This window comes from Salmo salar, chromosome 01 (genome assembly GCF_965601325.2).
Source record: "Salmo salar chromosome 01, fSalSal1, whole genome shotgun sequence".
Classification (NCBI taxonomy): domain Eukaryota; kingdom Metazoa; phylum Chordata; class Actinopteri; order Salmoniformes; family Salmonidae; genus Salmo; species Salmo salar.
In genome coordinates, this window is record NC_138291.1 from 4,578,610 (window position 1) to 4,603,766 (window position 25,157).

The window sequence follows — 25,157 nt, forward strand, 5'->3', positions numbered from 1 at the left end:
AGAGTGATGCCCAAACATTTGTACTGAACACTGACAAAGGGTTTCGCCCAAACGTGAATAAACACTGACTGAAGATCTGGTGCAACCAATTACCTTCAGAAGTCACATAATTAGTTAAATAATGTCCACCTGTGTGCAATCTAAGTGTCACATGATCTGTCACATGATCTCAGTATATATATACACCTGTTCTGAAAGGCCCCAGAGACTGTAACACCATTAAGCAAGGGACACCACCATGAAGCGACACTATGAAGACCAAGGAGCTCTCCAAACAGGTCAGGGATAAAGTTGTGGAGAAGTACAGATCAGGGTTGGGTTATAAAAAAATATCCAAAACTTTGAACATCCCACGGAGCACCATTAAATCCATTATAAAAAAAATGGTAAGAATATGGCACCACAACAAACCTGCCAAGAGAGGGCTGCCCACCAAAACTCATGGACCAGGCAAAGAGGGCATTAATCAGAGAGTAAACAAAGAACCCAAAAATAACCCTGGAGGAGCTGCAAAGCTCCACAGCGGAGATTGGAGTATCTGTCCATTGGACCACTTTAAGCCGTACACTCCAAAGAGCTGGGCTTTGTGGAAGAGTGGCCAGAAAAAAATATGTGTCTGCCGCAAACCCAACACCTTCCATCACCCCGAGAACACCATCCCCATGGAGGTGGCAGCATCATGCTGTGGGGATGTTTTTCATCGGCAGGGATTGGGAAACTGGTCAGAATTGAAGGAATGATGGATGGCGCAAAATACAGGGAAATTCTTGAGGGAAGCCTGTTTCAGTCTTCCAGAGATTTGAGACTGGGACTGGGACGGAGGTTCACCTTCCAGCAGGACAATGACCCTAAGCATACTGCTAAATCAACACTCAAGTGGTTTAAGGGGAAACATTCATATGTCTGACCTCAATCCAATTGAGAATGTGTGGTATGACCTGTTAGGGCTAGGGGGCAGTATTGACACGGCCGGATAAAAAACTTACCCGATTTAATCTGGTTACTACTCCTGCCCAGTAACTAGAATATGCATATAATTATTGGCTTTGGATAGAAAACACCCTAAAGTTTCTAAAACTGTTTGAATGGTGTCTGTGAGTATAACAGAACTCATATGGCAGGCCAAAACCTGAGAAGATTCCATGCAGGAAGTGGCCTGTCTGACAAGTTGTGTTTCATCTTGGCTCTTTTTATTGAAGACTGAGGATCTTTGCAATAACATGATACTTCCTACGGCTCCCATAGGCTCTCAGAGCCTGGGAAAAAGCTGAACGATATCGAGGCAGGCTCTGGCTGAAACACTTTATCGCGTTTGGCAAGTGGCCGATCAGAGTACTATGGGTTTAGGCGCGTGCCTGAGTCGACCGAATGCTTTATTTTCTTTCGTCTGTTTACCTAAACGCAGATTCCCGGTCAGAATATTATCGCTTTTTTATGAGAAAAATGGCATAAAAATTGATTTTAAACAGCGGTTGACATGCTTCGAAGTACGGTAATGGAATATTTAGAATTTTTTTGTCACGAATTGCGCCATGCTCGTCACCCTTATTTACCCTTTCGGATAGTGTCTTGAACGCACGAACAAAACGCCGCTGTTTGGATATAACTATGGATTATTTTGAACCAAACCAACATTTGTTATTGAAGTAGAAGTCCTGGGAGTGCATTCTGACGAAGACAGCAAAGGTAATAACATTTTTCTTATAGTAAATCTGACTTTGATGAGTGCTAAACTTGCTGGGTGTCTAAATAGCTAGCCCTGTGATGCCGGGCTATCTACTGAGAATATTGCAAAATGTGCTTTCACCGAAAAGCTATTTTAAAATCGGACATATCGAGTGCATAGAGGAGTTCTTTATCTATAATTCTTAAAATAATTGTTATGCTTTTTGTGAACGTTTAACGTGAGTAATTTAGTAAGTTCACCGGCAGTGTTCGGTGGGAATGCTAGTCACATGCTAGTCACATGCTAATGTAAAAAGCTGGTTTTTGATATAAATATTAACTTGATTGAACAAAACATGCATGTATTGTATAACATAATGTCCTAGGGTTGTCATCTGATGAAGATCATCAAAGGTTAGTGCTACATTTAGATGTGGTTTGGGTTTATGTGACATTATATGCTAGCTTGAAAAATGGGTGTCTGATTATTTCTTGCTGGGTACTCTGCTGACATTATCTAATGTTTTGCTTTCGTTGTAAAGCCTTTTCGAAATCGGACAGTGTGGTTAGATTAACGAGAGTCTTGTCTTTAAAATGGTGTAAAATAGTCATATGTTTGAAAAATTGAAGTTTTTGCATTTTTGAGGAATTTGAATAACGCGCCACGGGATTACACTGGCTGTTGAGTAGGTGGGACGCAAGCGTCCCACCTAGCCCATAGAGGTTAAAGATTGCTGTACACCAGCGGAACCCATCCAACTTGAAGGAGCTGGAGCAGTTTTGCCTTGAAGAACGTACAGAAATCCCAGTGTCTAGATGTACCAAGCTTAGAGAGACATATCCCAAGAGACTTGTAGCTGTAATTGCTGCAAAAGGTGGCTCCAGAAAGTATTGACTTTGGGCGGGTGAATAGTTATGCACACTCAAGTTTTCAATTTTTTTGTCTTATTTCTTGTTTGTTTCACAAAAAAAAATATTTTGCATCTTCAAAGTGGAAGGCATGTTGTGTAAATCAAATGATACAAACCCCCCCAAAAATCTATTTTAATTCCAGGTTGGAAGGTCACAAAATAGGAAAAATGCCAAGCAGGGGTGAATACTTTCGCAAGCCACTGTAAAGACTATTCCTAGTGTGGGTTTTCCTTTTCCAGTCTAACTGAAATATTCGCTATGAAAGTCATCCTTTTAAACATTTATCCATTCCCATTCATGAAAGATGTTTCCCTCTCAGTGTGTCTGAGGCCTGAGTGATTCCATACTGCCAGGTAATTCACGTCACAGTCAGAGGAAGCGCCTGTCACTGGATGCACATGTCAGTGTGAAGTGAAATGCAACTTCTACACAAACAACAAGCTGTGCATAATAGTAAGCAAATATCTCTTCTATACTGTAGAGAGATCAGGAGTTTTTAGAATAGTTTTTAGAAGAGTTATTAGATAGAAACAATGTTCTCTTAAGGTCTTCTCATTAGCAGTGTCTGTCTGTCCTCTAACCTTAACTAACCGGTCAGGAGCATGGAAATGTTCACTCTGTAAACACAGACTTTCAGCTCTGGAAAAAATCCTTGTTAGATATCAAAAATATTTAGACATCTTCTGCATAGTAAAGATGATTTCATAAGTGATGGGGCTTATTGTGTGAAGAGGGAATAAGGCTGACATAGCTGAATCCTGGTCAACAACAAAGGAAAATGTGGTAGAGAAAAAGGGAGCCAGCAGGATTTTGAAGTGTGTTTGTAGAATACCTCATTTTGTTGACATCAAGGACTGCCTGGAAAGTACAAGGAGGTCTGAAAATGAAATATAGGCCTGGGCCTAGCTCTAATATCAAATAAACATTAGGCTACATTTCAAGAGTTTTTGGCTCTCAGACTACTTGGTAGTTGCTAAACTCAGGCCCCAGAGCAAATAGTAAATTAATTAATGTTTTAAATACTTAGTGCGTGCAGGCCGCAAATAAATCTTATATCCTTACATAACAGGGCTGAGGGCTAAAACCTCAAAGAGCAAGCAATGCAGATATAGAACCATGGTGGCTAAGGAAAAACTACCTAGAAAAGCTGGAACCTAGGAAGAAAACTAGAGAGGAACCAGGCTCTGAGGGATGGCCAGTCCTCTTCTGGCTGTGCCGGCTGGAGATTATACACTTAGAAAAAAGGGTTCCAAAAGGGTTCTTCGGCTGTCCCCATAGAACCCTTTTGGTTCCAGGTAGAATTTTTTCTTTAACCTTTATTTAACTAGGCAAGACAGTTAAGAACAAATTCTTACTTACAATGACAGCCTACCTGGGGAACAGTGGGTTAATTACCTTGCAGAATGACCGATTTTTACCTTGTCAGCTCACGGATTCAAACCCATTTTGGTTCCAGGTAAAACCCTCTGGGGAAAGGGTCCTACATGGAACCCAATTGGGTTCTACCTAGAACCAAAAGGGTTCTACATGGAACCCAATTGGGTTCTACCTAGAACCAAAAGGGTTCTACATGGAACTCAATTGGTTTCTACCTAGAACCAAAAGCGTTCTACATGCAACAAAAAGGGTCCTAACCAAATCCAATGTTATTTGTAACATACACAAATTTAGCAGATGTTATTGGGGGTGTAGCGAAATGCTTGTGTTCATAGCTCCAACAGTGCAGTAATATCTAACAATTTACAACAATTCACAAATCTACAGTAAAATAATAGAGTTAAGAAATATATAAATATTAGGACGAGCAATGTTGGAGTGAAATGAACTACAAGACAATTAAATATGAGATGAGTAAAGCAGTATGTAAACATTACTTAAACATTATTAAATAAAGTGGCCAGTGTGGGGGTATGTAAACATTATTTTAACATTATTAAATAAAGTGGCCAATGATTCCAAGTCTATGTACAGTTAAAGTCAGAAGTTTACATACACCTTAGCCAAATACATTTAAACTCAGTTTGTTACAATTCCTGACATTTAATACTAGTAAGAATTCCCTGTCTTAGGTCAGTTAGGATCACCACTTTATTTTAAGAATGTGAAATGTCAGAATAATAGCACAGAGAATGATTTATTTCAGCTTTTATTTATTTCATCACATTCCAAGTGGGTCAGAAGTTTACATACACTCAATTAGTATTTGGTAGCATTGCCTTTAAATTGTTTAACTTGGGTCAAGTGTTTTGGGTAGCCTTTCACAAGCTTCCCACCATTAGTTGGGTGAATTATGGCCCATTCCTCCTGACAGAGCTGGTAGAACTGAGTCAGGTTTGTAGGCCTCCTTGCTTGCACACGCTTTTTCAGTTCTGCCCACAAATTTTCTATAGGATTGAGGTCAGGTCTTTGTGACGGCCACTCCAATACCTTGACTTTATTGTCCTTAAGCCATTTTGCCACAACTTTGGAAGCATGCTTGGGGTCATTGTCCATTTGGAAGACCCATTTGCGACCAAGCTTTAACTTCCTGACTGATGTCTTGAGATGTTGCTTTAATATATCCACATATTTTTCCTCCCTCATGATGCCATCTATTTTGTGAAGTGCACCAGACCCTCCTGCAGCAAAGCACCCCCACAACATGATGCTGCCACCCCCGTGCTTCACGGTTGGGATGGTGTTCTTCGGCTTACAAGCCTCCCCTTTTTCCTCCAAACATAACGATGGTCATTATGGCCAAACAGTTCTATTTCTGTTTCATCAGACCAGAGGACATTTCTCCAAAAAGTATAATAGTGTTTAAGATCATTTTTGAATGAATACCTCATCTCTGTACCCTAAACATACAATTATTTGTAAGGTCCCTCAGTCGAGCAGTGAATTTCAAACACAGATTTATTGAATATCCCTTTGAGCATGGTGAAGTTATTAATTACACATTGAATGGTGTATCAATACACCCAGTCACTACAAAGATAAAGGTGTCCTTCCTAACTCAGTTGACTGAGATGAAGGAAACCGCTCAGGGATTTCACCATGAGGCCAATGGGGACTTTAAAACAGTTACAGAGTTTAATGGCTGTGATAGGAGAAAACATTACAGTTACTCCTCAATACTAACCTAATTGACAGAGTGAAAAGAAGGAAGCCTGTACAGAAACAAAATATTCCAAAACTTGCATCCTGTTTGCAACAACGCACTAAAGTAATATTGTAAAAAACGTGTCAAAGCAATTCACTTTTTATCCTGAATACAAAGTGTTATGTTTGGGGCAAATCTAGGTTTTCAAGCATAGTGGTTGCTGCGTTATGTTAAGGGTATGCTTGTAATCGTTAAGGACTGGGGAGTTTTTCCAGGATAAAAGATTTACGGAATGCGGGCAAAATCCTAGAGGCAAACCTGTTTCAGTCTGCTTTCTACCAGACACTGAGAGATGAATTTAGCTTTCAGCAGGACAATAACCTTAAACGCAAGGCCAAATCTACACTGGAGAGGACAGTGAACGTTCCTGAGTGGCTGAGCTACAGTTTTGACTTAAATCTACTTGAAAACCTATGACAAGACCTAAAAATGGTTGTCTAGCTATGATCAACAACCAATTTGACACAGCTTGAAGAATTTTGAAAAGAATAATGGGCAAATGTTGCACAATTGATTGATTGATTGATTTAATACGGAAGAGGGAAGGGAGAAGAGGGAAGAGGGAAGGGGGAAGAGGGAAGGGAGAAGAGGGAAGAGGGAAGGGGAAGAGGGAAGGGGAAGAGGGAAGGGGGAAGAGGGAAGGGGAAGAGGGAAGGGGAAGAGGGAAGAGGGAAGGGGGAAGAGGGAAGGGGGAAGAGGGAAGAGGGAAGAGGAAGAGGGAAGGGAGAAGAGGGAAGGGGAAGAGGGAAGGGGAAGAGGGAAGAGGGAAGAGGGAAGAGGGAAGGGAGAAGAGGGAAGGGGAAGAGGGAAGAGAGAAGAGGGAAGGGGAAGAGGGAAGGGGAAGAGGGAAGGGAGAAGAGGGAAGGGAGAAGGGAAGGGGAAGAGGGAAGGGGAAGAGGGAAGGGAGAAGAGGGAAGGGGAAGAGGGAAGGGGAAGAGGGAAGGGAGAAGAGGGAAGGGGAAGAGGGAAGGGGGAAGGGAAGGGGAAGAGGGAAGGGAGAAGAGGGAAGGGGAAGAGGGAAGGGAGAAGAGGGAAGGGAGAAGAAGGAAGGGGAAGAGGGAAGGGGAAGAGGGAAGGGAGAAGAGGGAAGGGGAAGAGGGAAGGGAGAAGAGGGAAGGGGAAGAGGGAAGGGGGAAGAGGGAAGGGAGAAGAGGGAAGGGGAAGAGGGAAGGGGGAAGAGGGAAGGGGAAGAGGGAAGAGGAAGAGGGAAGGGGAAGAGGGAAGGGGGAATTGTTCTACAAACAATTGACTCAGGGGTGTGGATATATATGCAAATGAGATTTGCATAAATGTCAACATTTTTTTTTTACTTTGTCATTATGGGGTATTGTGTGTAGATGGGTGATTTAATCCATTTTGAATTCAGGCTGTAACGTAACAAAATGTGGAATAAGTCAAAAGGGTATGAATTCTTTCTGAAGGCATTGTAAATTACAGCGTTGTAAAGCTAATGCCATGACCTTACAGCATCCCCTAGTGGCTATATTAGTTCATTACAGTCTTGGCCACCCCCACGGAAGCCCACTGGCAGATATATACTGTCTATGGCAGATGGCTAGCTGCAGATGGATGAAATAACACAGAATTAGAACGCTGAAATACAGCATCCTGTCTATTAATAGCTTGAATAATAAACATGTATTTTTTGGAAGCTTTCGGGATCTTTAATAAGGTAAGCCAGTTACTGCGTAACTACTGTTTTCGATTTGTTTTCTTCTAAAGCCTAGGAAATATAACATTGTGTAAAAATCCTAGTGGTCAATCGTTTACAATTATAGGCTTCATATGGCCTACATAGGCCTTAGTTACATTGCTGCAAAATAGAGAATAAATGCTATACTGCTATATTTTGGAAATAATCAAATATTATTATATTATTGCAGTAATATAATATTGTCGTTTTATAATGTAAAATGAGCAGACAAAAGGGAGAAGGGGGGATTGCATTGCAGTGTCATTGCACAATATATTTTTTACCATATTGTCACAAGCAGCAGCAGAAGCAGGCGGGGCTATGGTAGCGGATGAAGAGATGAGATGAAGGGATGGAGAGATGCGGGAGAGAGCAGAACAGCAGGTGGAGACTGAGCACACCAGCCTAGCACAGAGACTAAGCAAAGACTAAACCACAGAATATAGCCTAACTATTTGCTGTATAAATTAAATAATAATAATAATAATAATAGAAGCTGCAGATAAATGTAAACACGAAGAGTTGAAAGACTGCATCGAGTCGTGTCATCAAGAACGGCCCTCTGTAACAGACGGAGAAAGACGGCGTCTGTGTCGCGTCGTTCAGAGGTCGCGGTGACGTCTGTGATCTTCCATCGCTGGGTCTGTCAGCGCACAGAGTAATAATTCCTCCGTCACCTGGTAGTATGCAGGGCGTGGAGGGGACTAAACGCACTAATTTGGAACTAGAAAGCATCGGTTTGGGAAACAATCGTCAAAGTGGCAGGTTAGTGACGGTTTTGTTTCAGTCAGTAGGTTATAGCCTATACATATTAATGATCATAATTTTCCCCCCCCCCCCAGATTAAAACAATCTCGGTTTGGGGTGAGATGTGTCATCTGTGATGATTATCTGTTGATGCGATGTGACAGGAGTTGTTTTGGTAGACGTAGGCCTGCAGACATAGCCTATTATAGATCAGCTTTAATAACATGGTAATACACTATATTTCATGTGTGTAGGCCTATGAATGACTTATTAATAAGTAATAAAATAGTATTATTTATAGTATCTTTAATTGTGTTTCTTCTTCTCCATTATATGGCTCTATTCTATTGTATTCTATTCTATTCTATGTAAAGCACATTTAATTGGGATGTGGAAAGAACTGCCTGCAATAAGTGGTTAGTCTGTTAGGCTATGTGTTCGGCCTGTGTATGATATGTGCATTGCAGCAGGCATCCTGTGCTTGTTCATAGACATGTAAAATAATTCATATAAATGAATAGGTTCCCTCCAACATCGTGGGATAATTCCATTACTTCTTGTTGTTGGTTAATTAAAATCCCCTGAAAGATAGAAGGCCTCAACTGGAGCATAATCAGTATATGTGAATCATATAAGAGAATATATGTATGAATGAATGTATGTATGCAGCAGAAGCACCGTCCATGCATGTAAAAACAAAATATATGCGCTAGATATTCCCTCACTCACACAGACAGACATACAGACAGATTAAGCCCTGGACAGAGTAGGACAGAGCGATGGCCTGATATAATCCTGCTGCTAAAAATTCTCTCTTCTATTCACCCCATTCCTCTACATTAACTTACTCTCTCTCTCTCTCTCTCTCTCTCTCTCTCTCTCTCTCTCTCTCTCTCTCTCTCTCTCTCTCTCTCTCTCTCTCTCTCTCTCTCTCTCTCTCTCTCTCTCTCTCTCTCTCTCTCTCTCTCTCTCTCTCTCTCTCTCTCTCTCTCTCTCTCTCTCTCTCTCTCTCTCCCTCCCTCCCTCCCTCCCTCCCTCCCTCCCTCCCTCCCTCCCTCCCTCCCTCCCTCCCTCCCTCCCTCCCTCTCTTGTTCTAATATTAGCCAGCTGTTGTTGACCCGTCTGAGCCAGAGGACCAGACCAAGGGGAAACAGATGGAGGCCCTGCCGGTGACCTCTGCACCCACCAGACTACCAGACCCGGCTGATGGGAAAGCAACAGAGGAGGGTGAGGATGTGGGTTGCAGTGATGCAGAGACCACACCCATACACTCTGCTGGGCTGGGGGAGAGGATGGTAGCTCCTCCCCCTGTTGCACAGGAGGCCAGTCCTCCCAGTCCACACACCCATCCCAAGCTTCAGGGTCCTCCGGACAGGCAGCTTCATTCGCCAAGCCCTCCAGACTTCCAGCCTCCCAGTCCAAACACCCTTCCCCAGCTTCAGGGCCCTCTGGACAGGCAGCTTCAGCTTCCTCCCCCTCCAGACTTCCAGCCTCCCAGTCCACACACCGAGCTCCAGCTTCAGGGCCCTCCGGACAGGCAGCTTCAGCTTCCTCCCCCTCCAGACTTCCAGCCTCCCAGTCCACACACCCACCCCCAGCTTCAGGACCCTTTTGACAGGCAGCTTCATTCTCCAAGCCCTCCAGACCTCCAGCCTCCCAGTCCACACACCCAGCTACAGAGCCCTCCGGTCAGTCTGGAGGCAGCAACCCCCCTGTCGGACAGCAGCCAAGCTCCGAACCCTCTACCTCAAGACCTCCAGCCTCCAAGCAGCGACCCAGAGCCCAGAAAACCATGCCCCAAGCTGCACCTGGACCTATATAACTTCGACACCCCGGTGGCAGAGGGAAGTCGTTATGTCCTGACCAGCCCCCGCTCCTTGGAGGCCTGCGCCCGCTGCGGGGTCAAACCCGTGGAGATCTTGTCGCGCCCGTTGTCAGACTTCGCCCGGGAGGCCCCGGGACGGTCCATGCGTGTGGCGACGGGCATGTTTGAGGTGTATGAGAAGGACAGGCACGCCAAGCTTAGAGCATGCCGGGAGGAGAGAGAGAGGATCATAAGGGAAGATAAGAGGAGAATCCTTCAGGCTGCAGTCAACGGACATGCTGCATCATCTACAGAGGAACAGCACAGCGCACCAGTCACACCCAGCTTAACTCAGCTATCTAAACCAGGCCCTGTGGCCTCTAGTCCTACTAAATCTAAACCTTCCCCCAGTAGTACAGGACAGCCCTCTAGAGCTGCTACTACAACACCAGGTCCAAGCATTAATAAAACTAGTACAACTCCTCTAGCTAAAAGTAGCAATCTGCAGTCCTCTAAAACCAGCTCATTCAGCTCTGTGTCCTCATCATCTAAAGGTCTGGACTGTGGTTTTGGTTCTGCTAAACGTCCTAAATCCTCAGAACTAACCAAGGCACCCCGCCCTGTCTCAGGTCCACCTCCAGTGGTCAGAAAGATCCCCAGCAGCAGCACCACCACGCCGAAAGCCTCCAACACCTTCCCCAGATCAGCCTGCAAACCTTCCTCCTTCCCCAGAACAACCACCTCCATGACATCCACCATGTTCAAGAGTTCCGTGCAGAGCCCAGTTACCCCGACTACAGCGGCTCTCAATGGCATCACAGGGGGTCTAGGAGGGCCGTTCCCTCACCACAACGGTCACCCTGTGTCCACTCCAAAGGGCAGAGGGAAGAGCCACTCCCTTGAGTCCCTACAAAGGAGGATGGATACCATCTCCACCTCCACCACCAACTCTACCACCACCTGCACCTCCTCTGGAGAGGAGTCCGGCGCCTCCTCCTCCTACAGCTGGGATGGACCCAGAGACCACTGGGCCAAGTCCTCCTCCCCCCGTGCCCGCACCCTGGCCACCTTCAACTCCTTGATGGGGAGGAGCCTTAGCCTGGGGGACCTTAGCCACTCCCTCCAGACCACCCAGAAGGTGGAGCGTATCGTCAAGGAGGTGCGGCGGCGGGGGCTGAAAGCGGTTCCGGAGCGGGACAGGAAGATCGCTGCTCTGATGCTGGCCCGGTACCAAGAGGAGGACATCATGAGCCAGACGCGCTACGTGGCTCACCTGCAGTGGGACAGCGAAAAGCGCCTTGGGGACCTGCAACGGGAGCGGGAAGATCGGGAGAAGCAGCGGGCGGTGCTGCAGTGTCAGCGGGCGTGGCAGTCCCAGGTGTCCCACCGCCAGCGCCGGCTCAGCCAGCAGGAGAGAGAGTCGTCGGCCGCTAAGCTGCGCCAGGTGGCGGAGAGCGAGGAGCGGTGGAGGGAGCTGGCGGAGCTGCAAGAGCGCAGTAGGCAGCAGAGGCTCCAGCAGGCTGCAAGGGAGGAGAAACAGAAGAAAGAACATCAGGAGCAGAACCTCAAGGCTCTGGAGGAGGACAGGTCTGCAGTGTTGGAGCAGGAGCAGCTCCTCCTCAAGGAGAAACTTACCATTGCTGAGCTGAAGAAGCAGGAGAAGGAGCACCAGGCCCAAGAGGAGCGCCGGGGATTGAACCGGGCCGAGAGGAGGCGCCACGCAGCCCTGATCAGGGAGATCGCCCGGAGAGAGGAGGAGGAGCGGGAGGAGGCACGGAAGGCTGCGGAGGAGAAGCTGAGCCGTTCCCTGGAGAACTATGAACAGATTGTAGAGAGGAGAGACAAGGAGCTGAAGGAGAAGGCGAAGAGGGAGGAGCTACAGATTCAGAAGGCAAGGAGGTCTGCGGAGAAGAGGGAGAAACAGCAGCAACAGCAGGCGGAGGCCCGGGCCAAGGAAGCAGAGAGACGGGCTCAGCAGGCAGCTCTGGTGGCGGAGGAGAGGGCCAAGGAGAAAGCCCAGAGAGCAGTACAGAGCAGGCAGGAGAAGGAGAGACTACAACGACTCAACAGACAGCGTGTGGAAGGGGAGGAGCAAGCCAGGAGGATGGAGCTCCTCCAGTCCATCGAGAGGAAACTGGAGAAGAGTGAGCAGATCTTCAGGGAGAAGAGAGCCGTGCTGGAGAGCGCTCGCTCTACCGCCCGCGCCTCCTTCCACGTACGGGACCGGGTCAGGGAGGAGACCAACATGAGGACCTTTGATAAGATGGATCTGGAGGCTCAGTTCCAGTTCAAAGCCAGCCTGGATGACAAATGATGAGGCACACCTTCATGCTACTGGTAAACTACTGGTTAGTGGTAACTACTGGTTACTACTAGTTAATACCCTGGACTACTGGTTCGTGGTAACTACTGACTACCCTGGACTACTGGTAACTACTGGTTACTACCCTGGACTACTGGTTAGTGGTAACTACTGGTAACTACTAGTTAATACCCTGGACTACTGGTTAGTGGTAACTACTGACCACCCTGGGCTACTGGTAACTACTGGTTACTACCCCGGATTACTGGTTACTACTGGTTACCATGTGCTTGGCTATAGTCAGGGTTGGACAGGTTACTTTGTAAATGTAATTCGTTACAGTTGCTAGCTACCTGTGCAAAATCAACTTTTGGATTACCCAAACTCAGTAACGTAATCTAATTATTTTGGATTACTTTTCCCTTAAATCATAAAGGATCCATCCAACACATTTGGTGTGCCATCATAGTGGTCTCTGATTGGTGGTCATCATTTGGTGTGCCATCATAGTGGTCTCTGATTGGTGGTCATCATTTGGTGTGTCATCATAGTGGTCTCTGATTGGTGGTCATCATTTGGTGTGCCATCATAGTGGTCTCTGATTGGTGGTCATCATTTGGTGTGTCATCATAGTGGTCTCTGATTGGTGGTCATCATTTGGTGTGCCATCATAGTGGTCTCTGATTGGTGGTCATCATTTGGTGTGTCATCATAGTGGTCTCTGATTGGTGGTCATCATTTGGTGTGCCATCATAGTGGTCTCTGATTGGTTATAGCCTCCTAACTAGCTTCAATGCTGCACAGCTTTAAAACATCTTATCTCTCATAAGGAATGGTATCTCCTGTCCTATGATAACATCTTGTCTCTCATAAGGAATGGTATCTCCTGTCCTATGATAACATCTTATCTCTCATAAGGAATGGTATCTCCTGTCCTATGATGTCCCTTTCCTCTAAACTCCTCACCCATTTGTATTTGATTTTACATTTGATGAAATCCGAATCATTCCTTTGTATTGTTTAGACATATTATCTTGATGCCAAAAGTACACTTTATAATATGCAAATCGATGAAGAAAAAGAGGAAAAAATAGTGTATGTAGGTTGACAAAGATCTGGTCTTGTGGATTATATACCCAACCGTTTAGGACATAGTATATTATGTGGATCAGAGCGTTCCATCTAATAGTGCTGTAACGCAGCCCCTTCCACACTCCCTCTATATCAGATCTACCCAACTGAGAGCTGTGCTGTTGGAATGAAAAGAACCATTGTTTCCCCGGGAAGCACAACTCCATGACAACTAACCACATTGGCTGCTTTTAACGGAGTCTCTTCTCTTCTGTAGGGGGGAGAGAGAATCGGATAGAAAGGGGGAAAGGAAGCACAAGTGAGTGGTCTGAGAGCCCTAAAGCAGACCAGGGACTCTTTTGTATGTTGTGATGCAGATGGAGAAACTGTGTGTGTACACTCTTAGAAAACAAATCTAGAACCGAAAAGGGTTCTTCGGCTGTCACCGTAGGATAACCCTTTGAAGAACCCTTTTTTGGTTCCAGGTAGAACTCTTTCCAGGGAGGGTTCTACATGGAACCCAAAAGAGTTCTACCTGGAACCGAAAAGGGTTCTCCCTGGAACCAAAAAGGGTTCTACCTGGAACCAAAAGTGTTCTACATGGAACCCAAAAGAGTTTTACCTGGAACCGAAAAGGGTTCTACCTGGAACCGAAAAGGGTTCTACCTGGAACCAAAAAGGGTTCTACCTGGAACCAAAAGGGTTCTACATGGAACCCAAAAGAGTTTTACCTGGAACCGAAAAGGGTTCTACCTGGAACCAAAAAGTGTTCTCCTATGGGGACAGCCAAAGAACCCTTTTGGAACCCTTTTTTCTAAGTGTGTAGTGTATTCTGTACTGTGCTGTTACTGAGCCCTTGGCTGTACTCTCCTCCTGTCTTCACCGTGCGGCCGAGCTGACCAACCAACCGCTGACGAAGCAGCTGTGGCAGAGCAACGTGACATCACTCAGAGTGATGTCAGCACAACACAACCCAGCCAGCTGCTGATGAGGCATCAGAGAGAACCCTGATTCTGCTGTAGAATATAATTTACATGGACCCTGATTCTACTGTAGAATAGAATCTACCTGGCCCCTGATTCTACTGTAGAATATAATCTACCTGCACCCTGATTCTACTTCAGTATAGAATCTACCTGGCCCCTGATTCAACTGTAGAATATAATCTACCTGGAACCTGATTCTACTGCAGTATAGAATCTACCTGGAACCTGATTCTACTGCAGTATAGAATCTACCTGGAACCTGATTCTACTGCAGTATAGAATCTACCTGGAACCTGATTCTACTGGAGTATAGAATCTACCTGGCCCCTGATTCTGCCGTAGGATAGAATCTACCTGGAACCTGATTCTACTGCAGTATAGAATCTACCTGGAACCTGATTCTGCTGTAGAGTAGAATCTACCTGGAACCTGATTCTACTGTAGAATAGAATCTACCTGGAACCTGATTCTGCTGCAGTATAGAATCTACCTGGAACCTTATTCTACTGCAGTATAGAATCTACCTGGAACCTGATTCTACTGGAGTATAGAATCTACCTGGCCCCTGATTCTGCCGTAGGATAGAATCTACCTGGAACCTGATTCTACTGCAGTATAGAATCTACCTGGAACCTGATTCTGCTGTAGAGTAGAATCTACCTGGAACCTGATTCTGCTGTAGAATAGAATCTACCTGGAACCTGATTCTGCTGCAGTATAGAATCTACCTGGAACCTGATTCTGCTGTAGAGTAGAATCTACCTGGAACCTGATTCTGCTGTAGAATAGAATCTACCTGGAACCTGATTCTGCTGCAGTATAGAATCTACCTGGAACCTTATTCTACTGCAGTATAGAATCTACCTGGAACCTGATTCTACTGCAGTATAGAATCTACCTGGAACCTGATTCTGCTGTAGAGGTGTTCTATAGTATAGAGACCGGTATGTTATATAAACACTCCTGGACTGTCCTCCAGGATCCTATGCCTGTCTCTCCTCATGTCATATAACAGGAAACATCAGAGCCTTGGTTGTGCAGTGGAGTATAGTATAGAATCTATACCTTCCTAGTTTTGCTGCAGAGGTTTTCTATACCCTCCTGGACTCTCTCCTGTTCCATCCCCTCTGCTGCTATTATGGATTCTATACCCTCCTGGTTCTGCAGTGGAGGACATTCTATACCCCCCTGGTTCTGCAGTGGAGGACATTCTATACCCTCCTGGTTCTGCAGTGGAGGACAATCTATACCCCCCTGGTTCTGCAGTGGAGGACATTCTATACCCTCCTGGTTCTGCAGTGGAGGACATTCTATACCCTCCTGGTTCTGCAGTGGAGGACAATCTATACCCCCCTGGTTCTGCAGTGGAGGACATTCTATACCCTCCTGGTTCTGCAGGGGAGAACAATCTATACCCCCCTGGTTCTGCAGTGGAGGACATTCTATACCCTCCTGGTTCTGCAGTGGAGGACAATCTATACCCCCCTGGTTCTGCAGTGGAGGACATTCTATACCCTCCTGGTTCTGCAGGGGAGAATATTCTATACCCCCCTGGTTCTGCAGTGGAGGACATTCTATACCCTCCTGGTTCTGCAGGGGAGAATATCCTATACCCTCCTGGTTCTGCAGGGGAGAACATTCTATACCATAGAGATTAGATATCGCTATGTTTTATACCCTCCTAGACCCTCCTCCTGTCCATCTTCCTGTCACTCCTCCTGTCACTCCTCCTCATCTCACCTCCTGTCTCTCCTCCTAGACCCTCCTCCTGTCCATTTTCCTGTCTCTCCTCCTGTCTCTCCTCCTGTCTCTCTTCCTGTCTCTCCTTCTAGAACCTCCTCCTGTCTCTCCTCCTGTCTCTCCTTCTAGAACCTCCTCCTGTCTCTCCTCCTGTCTCTCCTTCTAGACCTTCCCCTGTCTCTCCTCCTGTCTCTCCGCCTGTCTCTCCTCCTGCCTCTCCTCTTAGAACCTCCTCCTGTCTCTCCTCCTCTCTCTCATTCTAGACCTTCCCCAGTCTCTGCTCCAGTCTCTGCTCCAGTCTCTTTTCCAGTCTCTGCTCCAGTCTCTGCTCCAGTCTCTCCTCCTGTCTCTCCTCCAGTCTCTCCTCCAGTCTCTCCTCCAGTCTCTCCTCCAGTCTCTCCTCCAGTCTCTCCTCCAGTCTCTGACCCCAAATCACCACCTTCTATAATCCGGCAACCAACCAGGCACAGAGTTTGCCTCTCTGTGTGAAGCATAACAGGTAATTACAAGCTTTTTATGATGTTGTCCAATTAAATGTAGTAGTTGTTTTTACATATCATATGTATCGTGTTCAGTATTTGTGTTAATCCCCCCTTTACTACATCCGTGACCAAACACACGCAACCACACGCACACTACACACACACACACACACACACACACACACACACACACACACACACACACACACACACACACACACACACACACACACACACACACACACACACACACACACACACACGCACAACCTGCCATCGTAGCCAACAGGCTTTAGAGGCCAGTGTCTCTCTGATTAAAACAGAAGGAGAAATACACACGGCGCTGATTTGGCCTCCATGTAGGAGTTACCATGGTAACAGCACCAGGGGATGGGGCGGAGCTGAGAGGTGGCAGAAGTTAGAGCTGAGACAGAGAGGGCAGGGGTACGTGGGAACGTGAGGGACTGTCAGTGTTGGTGCTGGTTGGAGAAGGGGAGGGACTGTCAGTGTTGGTGCTGGTTGGAGAAGGGGAAGTACTGTCAGTGTTGGTGCTGGTTGGAGAAGGGGAGGGACTGTCAGTGTTGGTGCTGGTTGGAGAAGGGGAAGGACTGTCAGTGTTGGTGCTGGTTGGAGAAGGGGAAGTACTGTCAGTGTTGGTGCTGGTTGGAGAAGGGGAGGGACTGTCAGTGTTGGTGCTGGTTGGAGAAGGGGAAGTACTGTCAGTGTTGGTGCTGGTTGGAGAAGGGGAGGGACTGTCAGTGTTGGTGCTGGTTGGAGAAGGGGAAGGACTGTCAGTGTTGGTGCTGGTTGGAGAAGGGGAAGTACTGTCAGTGTTGGTGCTGGTTGGAGAAGGGGAGGGACTGTCAGTGTTGGTGCTGGTTGGAGAAGGGGAGGGACTGTCAGTGTTGGTGCTGGTTGGAGAAGGGGAGGGACTGTCACTGTTGGTGCTGGTTGGAGAAGGGGAGGGACTGTCAGTGTTGGTGCTGGTTGGAGAAGGGGAGGGACTGTCAGTGTTGGTGCTGGTTGGAGAAGGGAAGGGATGGTCAGTGTTGGTGCTGGTTGGAGAAGGGGAGGGACTGTCAGTGTTGGTGCTGGTTGGAGAAGGGGAGGGACTGTCACTGTTGGTGCTGGTTGGAGAAGGGGAGGGACTGTCAGTGTTGGTGCTGGTTGGAGAAGGGGAGGGACTGTCAGTGTTGGTGCTGGTTGGAGAAGGGGAGGGACTGTCAGTGTTGGTGCTGGTTGGAGAAGGGGAAGTACTGTCAGTGTTGGTGCTGGTTGGAGAAGGGGAGGGACTGTCAGTGTTGGTGCTGGTTGGAGAAGGGGAGGGACTGTCAGTGTTGGTGCTGGTTGGAGAAGGGGAGGGACTGTCAGTGTTGGTGCTGGTTGGAGAAGGGGAAGGACTGTCAGTGTTGGTGCTGGTTGGAGAAAGGGAGGGACTGTCAGTGTTGGTGCTGGTTGGAGAAGGGGTGGGACTGTCAGTGTTGGTGCTGGTTGGAGAAGGGGAGGGGCTGTCAGTGTTGGTCCTGGTTGGAGAAAGGGAGGGGTGCTGGTTGGAGAAGGGGAAGGGACTGTCAGTGTTGGTGGTGGTTGGAGAAGGGGAGGGACTGTCAGTGTTGGTGTTGGTTGGAGAAGGGGAGGGGTGCTGGTTGGAGAAGGGGAGGGGCTGTCAGTGTTGGTGCTGGTTGGAGAATGGGAGACGTGCTGGTTGGAGAAGGGGAGGGGTGCTGGTTGGAGAAGGGGAGGGACTGAGTGTTGGTGCTGGTTGGAGAAGGGGAGGGGCTGTCAGTGTTGGTGCTGGTTGGAGAAGGGGAGGGGCTGTCAGTGTTGGTGCTGGTTGGAGAAGAGGAAGTACTGTCAGTGTTGGTGCTTATGGAGAAGGGGAGGGACTGTCAGTGTTGGTGCTGGTTGGAGAAGGGGAGGGATTGTCAGTGTTGGTGCTGGTTGGAGAAGGGGAGGGGTGCTTGTTGGAGAAGGGGAGGGGCTGTCAGTGTTGGTGCTGGTTGGAGAAGGGGAGTGGTGCTAGTTGGAGAAGGGGAGGGGTGCTAGTTGGAGAAGGGGAGGGACTGTCAGTGTTGGTGCTGGTTGGAGAAGGGGAGGGGTGCTGGTTGGAGAAGGGGAAGGGACTGTCAGTCTTGGTGCTGGTTGGAGAAGGGGAGGGACTGTCAGTGTTGGTGCTGCTTGGAGAAGAGGAAGGACTGTCAGTGTTGGTGCTGGTTGGAGAAGGGGAGGGGTGCTGGTTTGGAGAAGGGGAGGGGCTGTCAGTGTTGGTGCTGGTTGGAGAATGGGAGACATGCTGGTTGGAGAAGGGGAGGGGTGCTGGTTGGAGAAGGGGAGGGACTGAGTGTTGTTGCTGGTTGGAGAAGGAGAGGGACTGTCAGTGTTGGTGCTGGTTGGAGAAGGGGAGGGGCTGTCAGTGTTGGTGCTGGTTGGAGAAGGGGAGGGGCTGCCGGTGTTGGTGTTTATGGAGAAGGGGAGGGGCTGTCAGTGTTGGTGCTGGTTGGAGAAGGGGAGGGACTGTCAGTGTTGGTGCTGGTTGGAGAAGGGGAGGGGCTGTCAGTGTTGGTTGGAGAAGGGGAGGGACTGTCAGTGTTGGTGCTGGTTGGAGAAGAGGAGGGACTGTCAGTGTTGGTGCTGGTTGGAGAAGAGGAGGGACTGTCAGTGTTGGTGCTGGTTGGAGAAGGGGAGGGGTGCTGGTTGGAGAAGGGGAGGGGCTGTCAGTGTTGGCTGGAGAAGGGGAGGGACTGTCAGTGTTGGTGCTGGTTGGAGAAGAGGAAGGACTGTCAGTATTGGTGCTGTTTGTAGAAGGGGAGAGGTGCTGGTTTTAGAAGGGGAGGGGCTGTCAGTGTTGGTGCTGGTTGGAGAAGGGGAGGGACTGTCAGTGTTGGTGCTGGTTGGAGAAGAGGAGGGACTGTCAGTGTTGGTGCTGGTTGGAGAAGAGGAGGGACTGTCAGTGTTGGTGCTGGTTGGAGAAGGGGAGGGGTGCTGGTTGGAGAAGGGGAGGGGCTGTCAGTGTTGGCTGGAGAAGGGGAGGGACTGTCAGTGTTGGTGCTGGTTGGAGAAGAGGAAGGACTGTCAGTGTTGGTGCTGTAGTAGAAGGGGAGAGGTGCTGGTTTTAGAAGGGGAGTGGCTGTCATTGTTGGTGCTGGTTGGAGAAGGGGAGGGGTGCTGGTTGGAGAAGGGGAGGGACTGAGTGTTGGTGCTTGTTGGAGAAGGGGAGGGGCTGTCAGTGTTGGTGCTGGTTGGAGAAGGGGAGGGGTGCTGGTTGGAGAAGGGAAGGGATGGTCAGTGTTGGTGCTGGTTGGAGAAGGGGAGGGACTGTCAGTGTTGGTGCTGGTTGGAGAAGGGGAGGGGCTGTCAGTGTTGGTGCTGGTTGGAGTAGGGAGGGGCTGTCAGTGTTGGTACTGGTTGGAGAAGGGGAGGGACTGTCAGTGTTGGTGCTGGTTAGAGAAGGGGAGGGACTGTCAGAGTTGGTGCTGGTTAGAGAAGGGGAGGGACTGTCAGAGTTGGTGCTGGTTAGAGAAGGGGAGGGACTGTCAGAGTTGGTGCTGGTTAGAGAAGGGGAGGGACTGTCAGTGTTGGTGCTGGTTAGAGAAGGGGAGGGACTGTCAGTGTTGGTGCTGGTTGAAGAAGGGGAGAGACTCAGTGTTGTTGCTGGTTGGAGAAGGGAGGGGTGCTGGCAGGCTGGAGAGATGAGGGACTGTCGGTGCTGGTTGGAGAAGGGGTGGGAGAAGGGGAGGGGTGCTGGCAGGCTAGAGAGAGGAGGGAGAGGAGGGGAGGGGTGCTGGCAGGCTGGAAAGAAGGGGGAGAGGAGAGGAGGGGAAGGCTGTTGACAGGCTGCAGGCTGGAGAGACGGGGGGAGGGGAGCCGAGCGGAGGACAAACGCCTCCAGCTTTTCATTCCTGCACACAGCAGAAAGTGTGCCTCTCAACTGACCTATAGTTGCAGATTTCTCTCATCTAGCAAGTAGATTCCTAAAGGACATTTATTGGAGACAAGCTGAGCTAATGTGCAATAACATTGACAACTGTTTGGAGCAGGGCTTTGCAGAGCTTTGCTTTCTGCTCATTCCAGGACAGGGTTCAGAGTGAGGGAGAGAAATCCCTTAAAGGAAAACTGGTATTTGTTTCATTAGTTGATCATACATGCCAGATTGCTATATTTTGAACATTACATATCTTGAAAACTTGATTGCTGACAAGCAAAACATGTTGGGACTGTGTCAACAATAGACTAATGAAACAAACAGAAAAATACCCTACAGTCAGCCAGCCTCTCTTTCTTTCTCTCTCTCTCCCACCTACCCTCTCTCTCTCTCTCTCTCTCTGCACAGATCACTCTCAATCTCTCCCTTCCTCTCCCCCTGCACAGATCCCTCCCTCCCTCCCTCCCTCCCTCCCTCCCTCCCTCCCTCCCTCCCTCCCTCCCTCTCTGCACAGATCCCTCTCTCTCCCTCCCTCTCTCTCTGCACAGATCCCTCTCTCTCCCTCCATCTCTCTCTATCTGCACAGATCCAGCTCTCTCCCTGCCCCTCTCTCTCTCCCTCCATCTCTCTCTCTATCTGCACAGATCCCTCTCTCTCTATCTCTGCACAGATCCCGCTCTCTCTCTCTGCCCCTCTCTCTCTCTCTATCTGCACAGATCCCTCTCTCTATCTGCACAGATCTCTCTATCTGCACAGATCCCTCTCTCTCCCTCCATCTCTCACTCTATCTGCACAGATCCCTCTCTCTCCCTCCATCTCTCTCTCTCTCTGCACAGATCCCTCTCTCTCCCTCCATCTCTCTCTCTGCACAGATCCCTCTCTCTCCCTCCATCTCTCTCTCTATATATGCACAGATCCCTCTCTCTCCCTCCATCTCTCTCTCTCTCTCTGCACAGATCCCTCTCTCTCCCTACCCCTCTCTCTCTCGCTCTTTAATCTGTATTTCTCTCTCTAGCTTTCTACACAGCTTAGAATGGCACCTGTCCTTTATTATTTTGTCACTGTATTATTTTGCTTTTAACAGAATAGAAAATCTGCCAACATACATCTAGATTCTAAAGGATGAGATGAAATATAAAGGCCGAAATGTATTAGAGCTGTTCCCTGTCGCATTAGTCCGGCCTGGCAGAGAGAAGTATGTTAGGCTTACTATACTGACTGCAGACCTCTATGTGCGTCCCAAATGGCACCCTATTCCCTATTTAGTGCACTACTTTTGACCATGGCACATAGGGCTTTGGTTAAAAGTAGTGTACTATATAGGGAATAGGGTGCCATTTGGGATGCAAATTCTGTGTGCCCTTCAGCTGGCCAGAGGGGAGGTGAGGTGAACTGGAGTGAGCTGGCAGAATTACAAACATGGGCTATTTATCTGCCTCTGAGGAAAAAAAGTTATATTTAAAAGGGAACATCTTTATCTTAATAACTTCAATATTAAAATGTCATAATGGATTATATGTGTTGCAGATCATGGCAAGGATGGTAAGGGCGATGATGACCTCCACCTACCTAGTGCCCCCACCTCTACCTACCATACCCTACAAGAACACTCCTGTTGCCAAAATAACTCTGCCGACTAGTCTGTGGCCTACAGAACCCTACAGCCACGCCTACAGTGACCTACAGCCAATAGAAATCTGCCTCCTACCATGATGCCCTAGAGAACAGTCCTGAATGTTCTACTCCTACCTGTCCTACAGAACACTGACCTACAGCCAATAGAACTAGTTCTACTCCTACCTGTCCTACAGAACACTGACCTACAGAACACTGACCTACAGCCAATAGAACTAGTTCTACTCCTACCTGTCCTACAGAACACTGACCTACAGAACACTGACCTACAGCCAATAGAACTAGTTCTACTCCTACCTGGCCTACAGAACACTGACCTACAGAACACTGACCTACAGCCAATAGAACTAGTTCTACTCCTACCTGTCCTACAGAACACTGACCTACAGAACACTGACCTACAGCCAATAGAACTAGTTCTACTCCTACCTGTCCTACAGAACACTGACCTACAGAACACTGACCTACAGCCAATATAACTAGTTCTCCTCCTACCTGTCCTACAGAACACTGACCTACAGCCAATAGAACTAGATCTACTCCTACCTGTCCTACAGAACACTGACCTACAGAACACTGACCTACAGAACACTGACCTACAGCCAATAGAACTAGTTCTACTCCTACCTGTCCTACAGAACACTGACCTACAGCCAATAGAACTAGATCTACTCCTACCTGTCCTACAGAACACTGACCTACAGAACACTGACCTACAGCCAATAGAACTAGTTCTACTCCTACCTGTCCTACAGAACACTGACCTACAGAACACTGACCTACAGAACACTGACCTACAGCCAATAGAACTAGTTCTACTCCTACCTGGCCTACAGAACACTGACCTACAGAACACTGACCTACAGCCAATAGAACTAGTTCTACTCCTACCTGTCCTACAGAACACTGACCTACAGAACACTGACCTACAGCCAATAGAACTAGATCTACTCCTACCTGTCCTACAGAACACTGACCTACAGAACACTGACCTACAGCCAATAGAACTAGTTCTACTCCTACCTGTCCTACAGAACACTGACCTACAGAACACTGACCTACAGCCAATAGAACTAGTTCTACTCCTCTGTATACTCAGTGCTATCCTCAATGGGCTCTTAGAGGGCTTCAGTGTATTGAACCAGAACAAGGCCTAGGTTGAACATTATTACCACAATATTAGGTTCAATATGATGTTATGTTTCCCTGCCCTAAAACATGAGGGCTTATTTTCCGCAGTGGGACACGTCATGTGTTAAGTTATACAATGCATTTGGAAAGTATTCAGACCCCTTGACTTGTTCCACATTTTGTTAGGTTACAGCCTTATTCTAAAATGGATTAAATACATTTTTTCCTCATCAATCTACACACAATACCCCATAATGACAAAGCGAAAAACAGAAATACCTTATTTACATAAGTATTCAGACCTTTTGCTTTGAGATTCAAAATTGAGCTCAGGTGCATCCTGTTTGCATTGATCATCCTTGAGATGTTTCTACAACTTGATTGGAGTTCACCAGTGGTAAATTCAATTGATTGGACATGATTTGGAAAGGCACACACCTGTCTATATAAGGTCCCAACAGTTGACAGTGCATGTCAGAACAAAAACCAAGCCATGAGGTTGAAGGAATTATCCATAGAGCTCTGAGACAGGATTGTGTTTAAGCACAGATCTGGGGAAGGGTACCAAAACATTTCTACAGCATTGAAGGTCCCCAAGAACACAGTGGCCTCCATCATTCTTAAATGGAAGAAGTTTGGAACCACCAAGACATCCGGCCAAACTGAGCAATCGGGGGAGAAGGGCCTTGGTCAGGGAGGTGACCAAGAACCCAATGGTCACTCTGACAGAGCTCCAGAGTTCCTCTATGGAGATGGAAGAACTTTCCAGAAGGACAACCATCTCTGCAGCACTCCACCAATCAGGCCTTTATGGTAGAGTGGCCAGACGGAAGCCACTCCGCAGTAAAAGGCACATGACAGCCCGCTTGGAGTTTGCCAAAAGGAACCTAAAGACGATCAGACCATGAGAAACAAGATTCTCTGGTCTGATGAATCCAAGATTGAACTCTTTGGCCTGAATGCCAAGCGTCACATCTGGAGGAACCCTGGCACCATCCCCCTGAGTAAAGGGCCTGAATACTTATGTCAAATGTTATATTTCAGTTATTTTATTTGTATAATTTTGCTAACATTTCTAAAAAACCTGTTTTTGCTTCGTCATTATGGTGTGTAGATTGATGAGGGGGAACATTTTGATTTAATTCACTTTAGAATAAGGCTGTAATGTAACAAAATGTGGATAAAGACAAGATGAAGACTTTCTGAATGCTCTGTATATATTAATTTGTATAATTTACAGTGAGATGCTTGTTAGCAGTGAGTGTGATGAGTGTTTCCTACTTTGTGTTTCTGGTCGAGAACAGAAAATATACCCATGTAGCATTGAACCTACTCCTGTCCCAGATGTTTGTGCTATCTTGGCAAATCCTATGGTCATTGTCAAGCAAGACAGCACAAACAGATCTAGGACCAGGCTAAGTTAGAAACTGGTTTCATATTATAATTATAATCAGATAAAAATCTATCTCTGTCAGTTTACCTTCAAATGTATTCAAAGCTGTTTCAAAAGTTGGCAATCTATGTAAATACAATCAACAATCAAATACGAGAAAAATAAATCCCAACATGTTTCCAAGTCCACTTGCATTGTGTGTGGGTGTGTGTGTGTGTGTGTGTTGGCTATATGGGTAATTCACAATTGCATTTCTATTTTCAAGAGTACATCTTTGGTGTAGAGGTCAGGTCAAACAGGTTTAAGGCCTGTACTGTATGTAGCAAGCTTGATTATACCATCACATTGTCACAGTGGTTATAGAGCAACTCACATATCCTATTTGCTCAATAACTGTATACATGATTTTTCCCCAGATGTCCTTGAATCATTAGTAGGAGGACAGTATATAGACGGCTTGTATACCATATACAATAAACATATACAGTGAGGGGAAAAAAGTATTTGATCCCCTGCTGATTTTGTACGTTTG

At 47.2% G+C, this 25,157-nt stretch overlaps 1 protein-coding gene across 2 annotated transcripts; it reads left to right on the plus strand.

The window, feature by feature from the left end:
- The first annotated feature begins 7,260 nt into the window (after nt 1-7,260).
- Nucleotides 7,261-24,811, plus strand: ccdc177 (coiled-coil domain containing 177). Of its 2 annotated transcripts, none has more exons than XM_014175158.3 (3): nt 7,261-7,391; nt 9,263-16,561; nt 21,994-24,811. In XM_014175158.3, exons 1-2 carry the CDS (start codon nt 7,356-7,358, stop codon nt 12,275-12,277), a joined length of 3,051 nt encoding a protein of 1,016 aa, XP_014030633.3. In that variant the 5' UTR covers nt 7,261-7,355; the 3' UTR covers nt 12,278-16,561; nt 21,994-24,811. The 2 variants fall into 2 exon arrangements, with proteins under 2 accessions (XP_014030633.3, XP_014031429.3); XM_014175954.3 differs by lacking the exon at nt 7,261-7,391 and adding an exon at nt 7,519-8,177.
- Nucleotides 24,812-25,157: the final 346 nt, after the last annotated feature.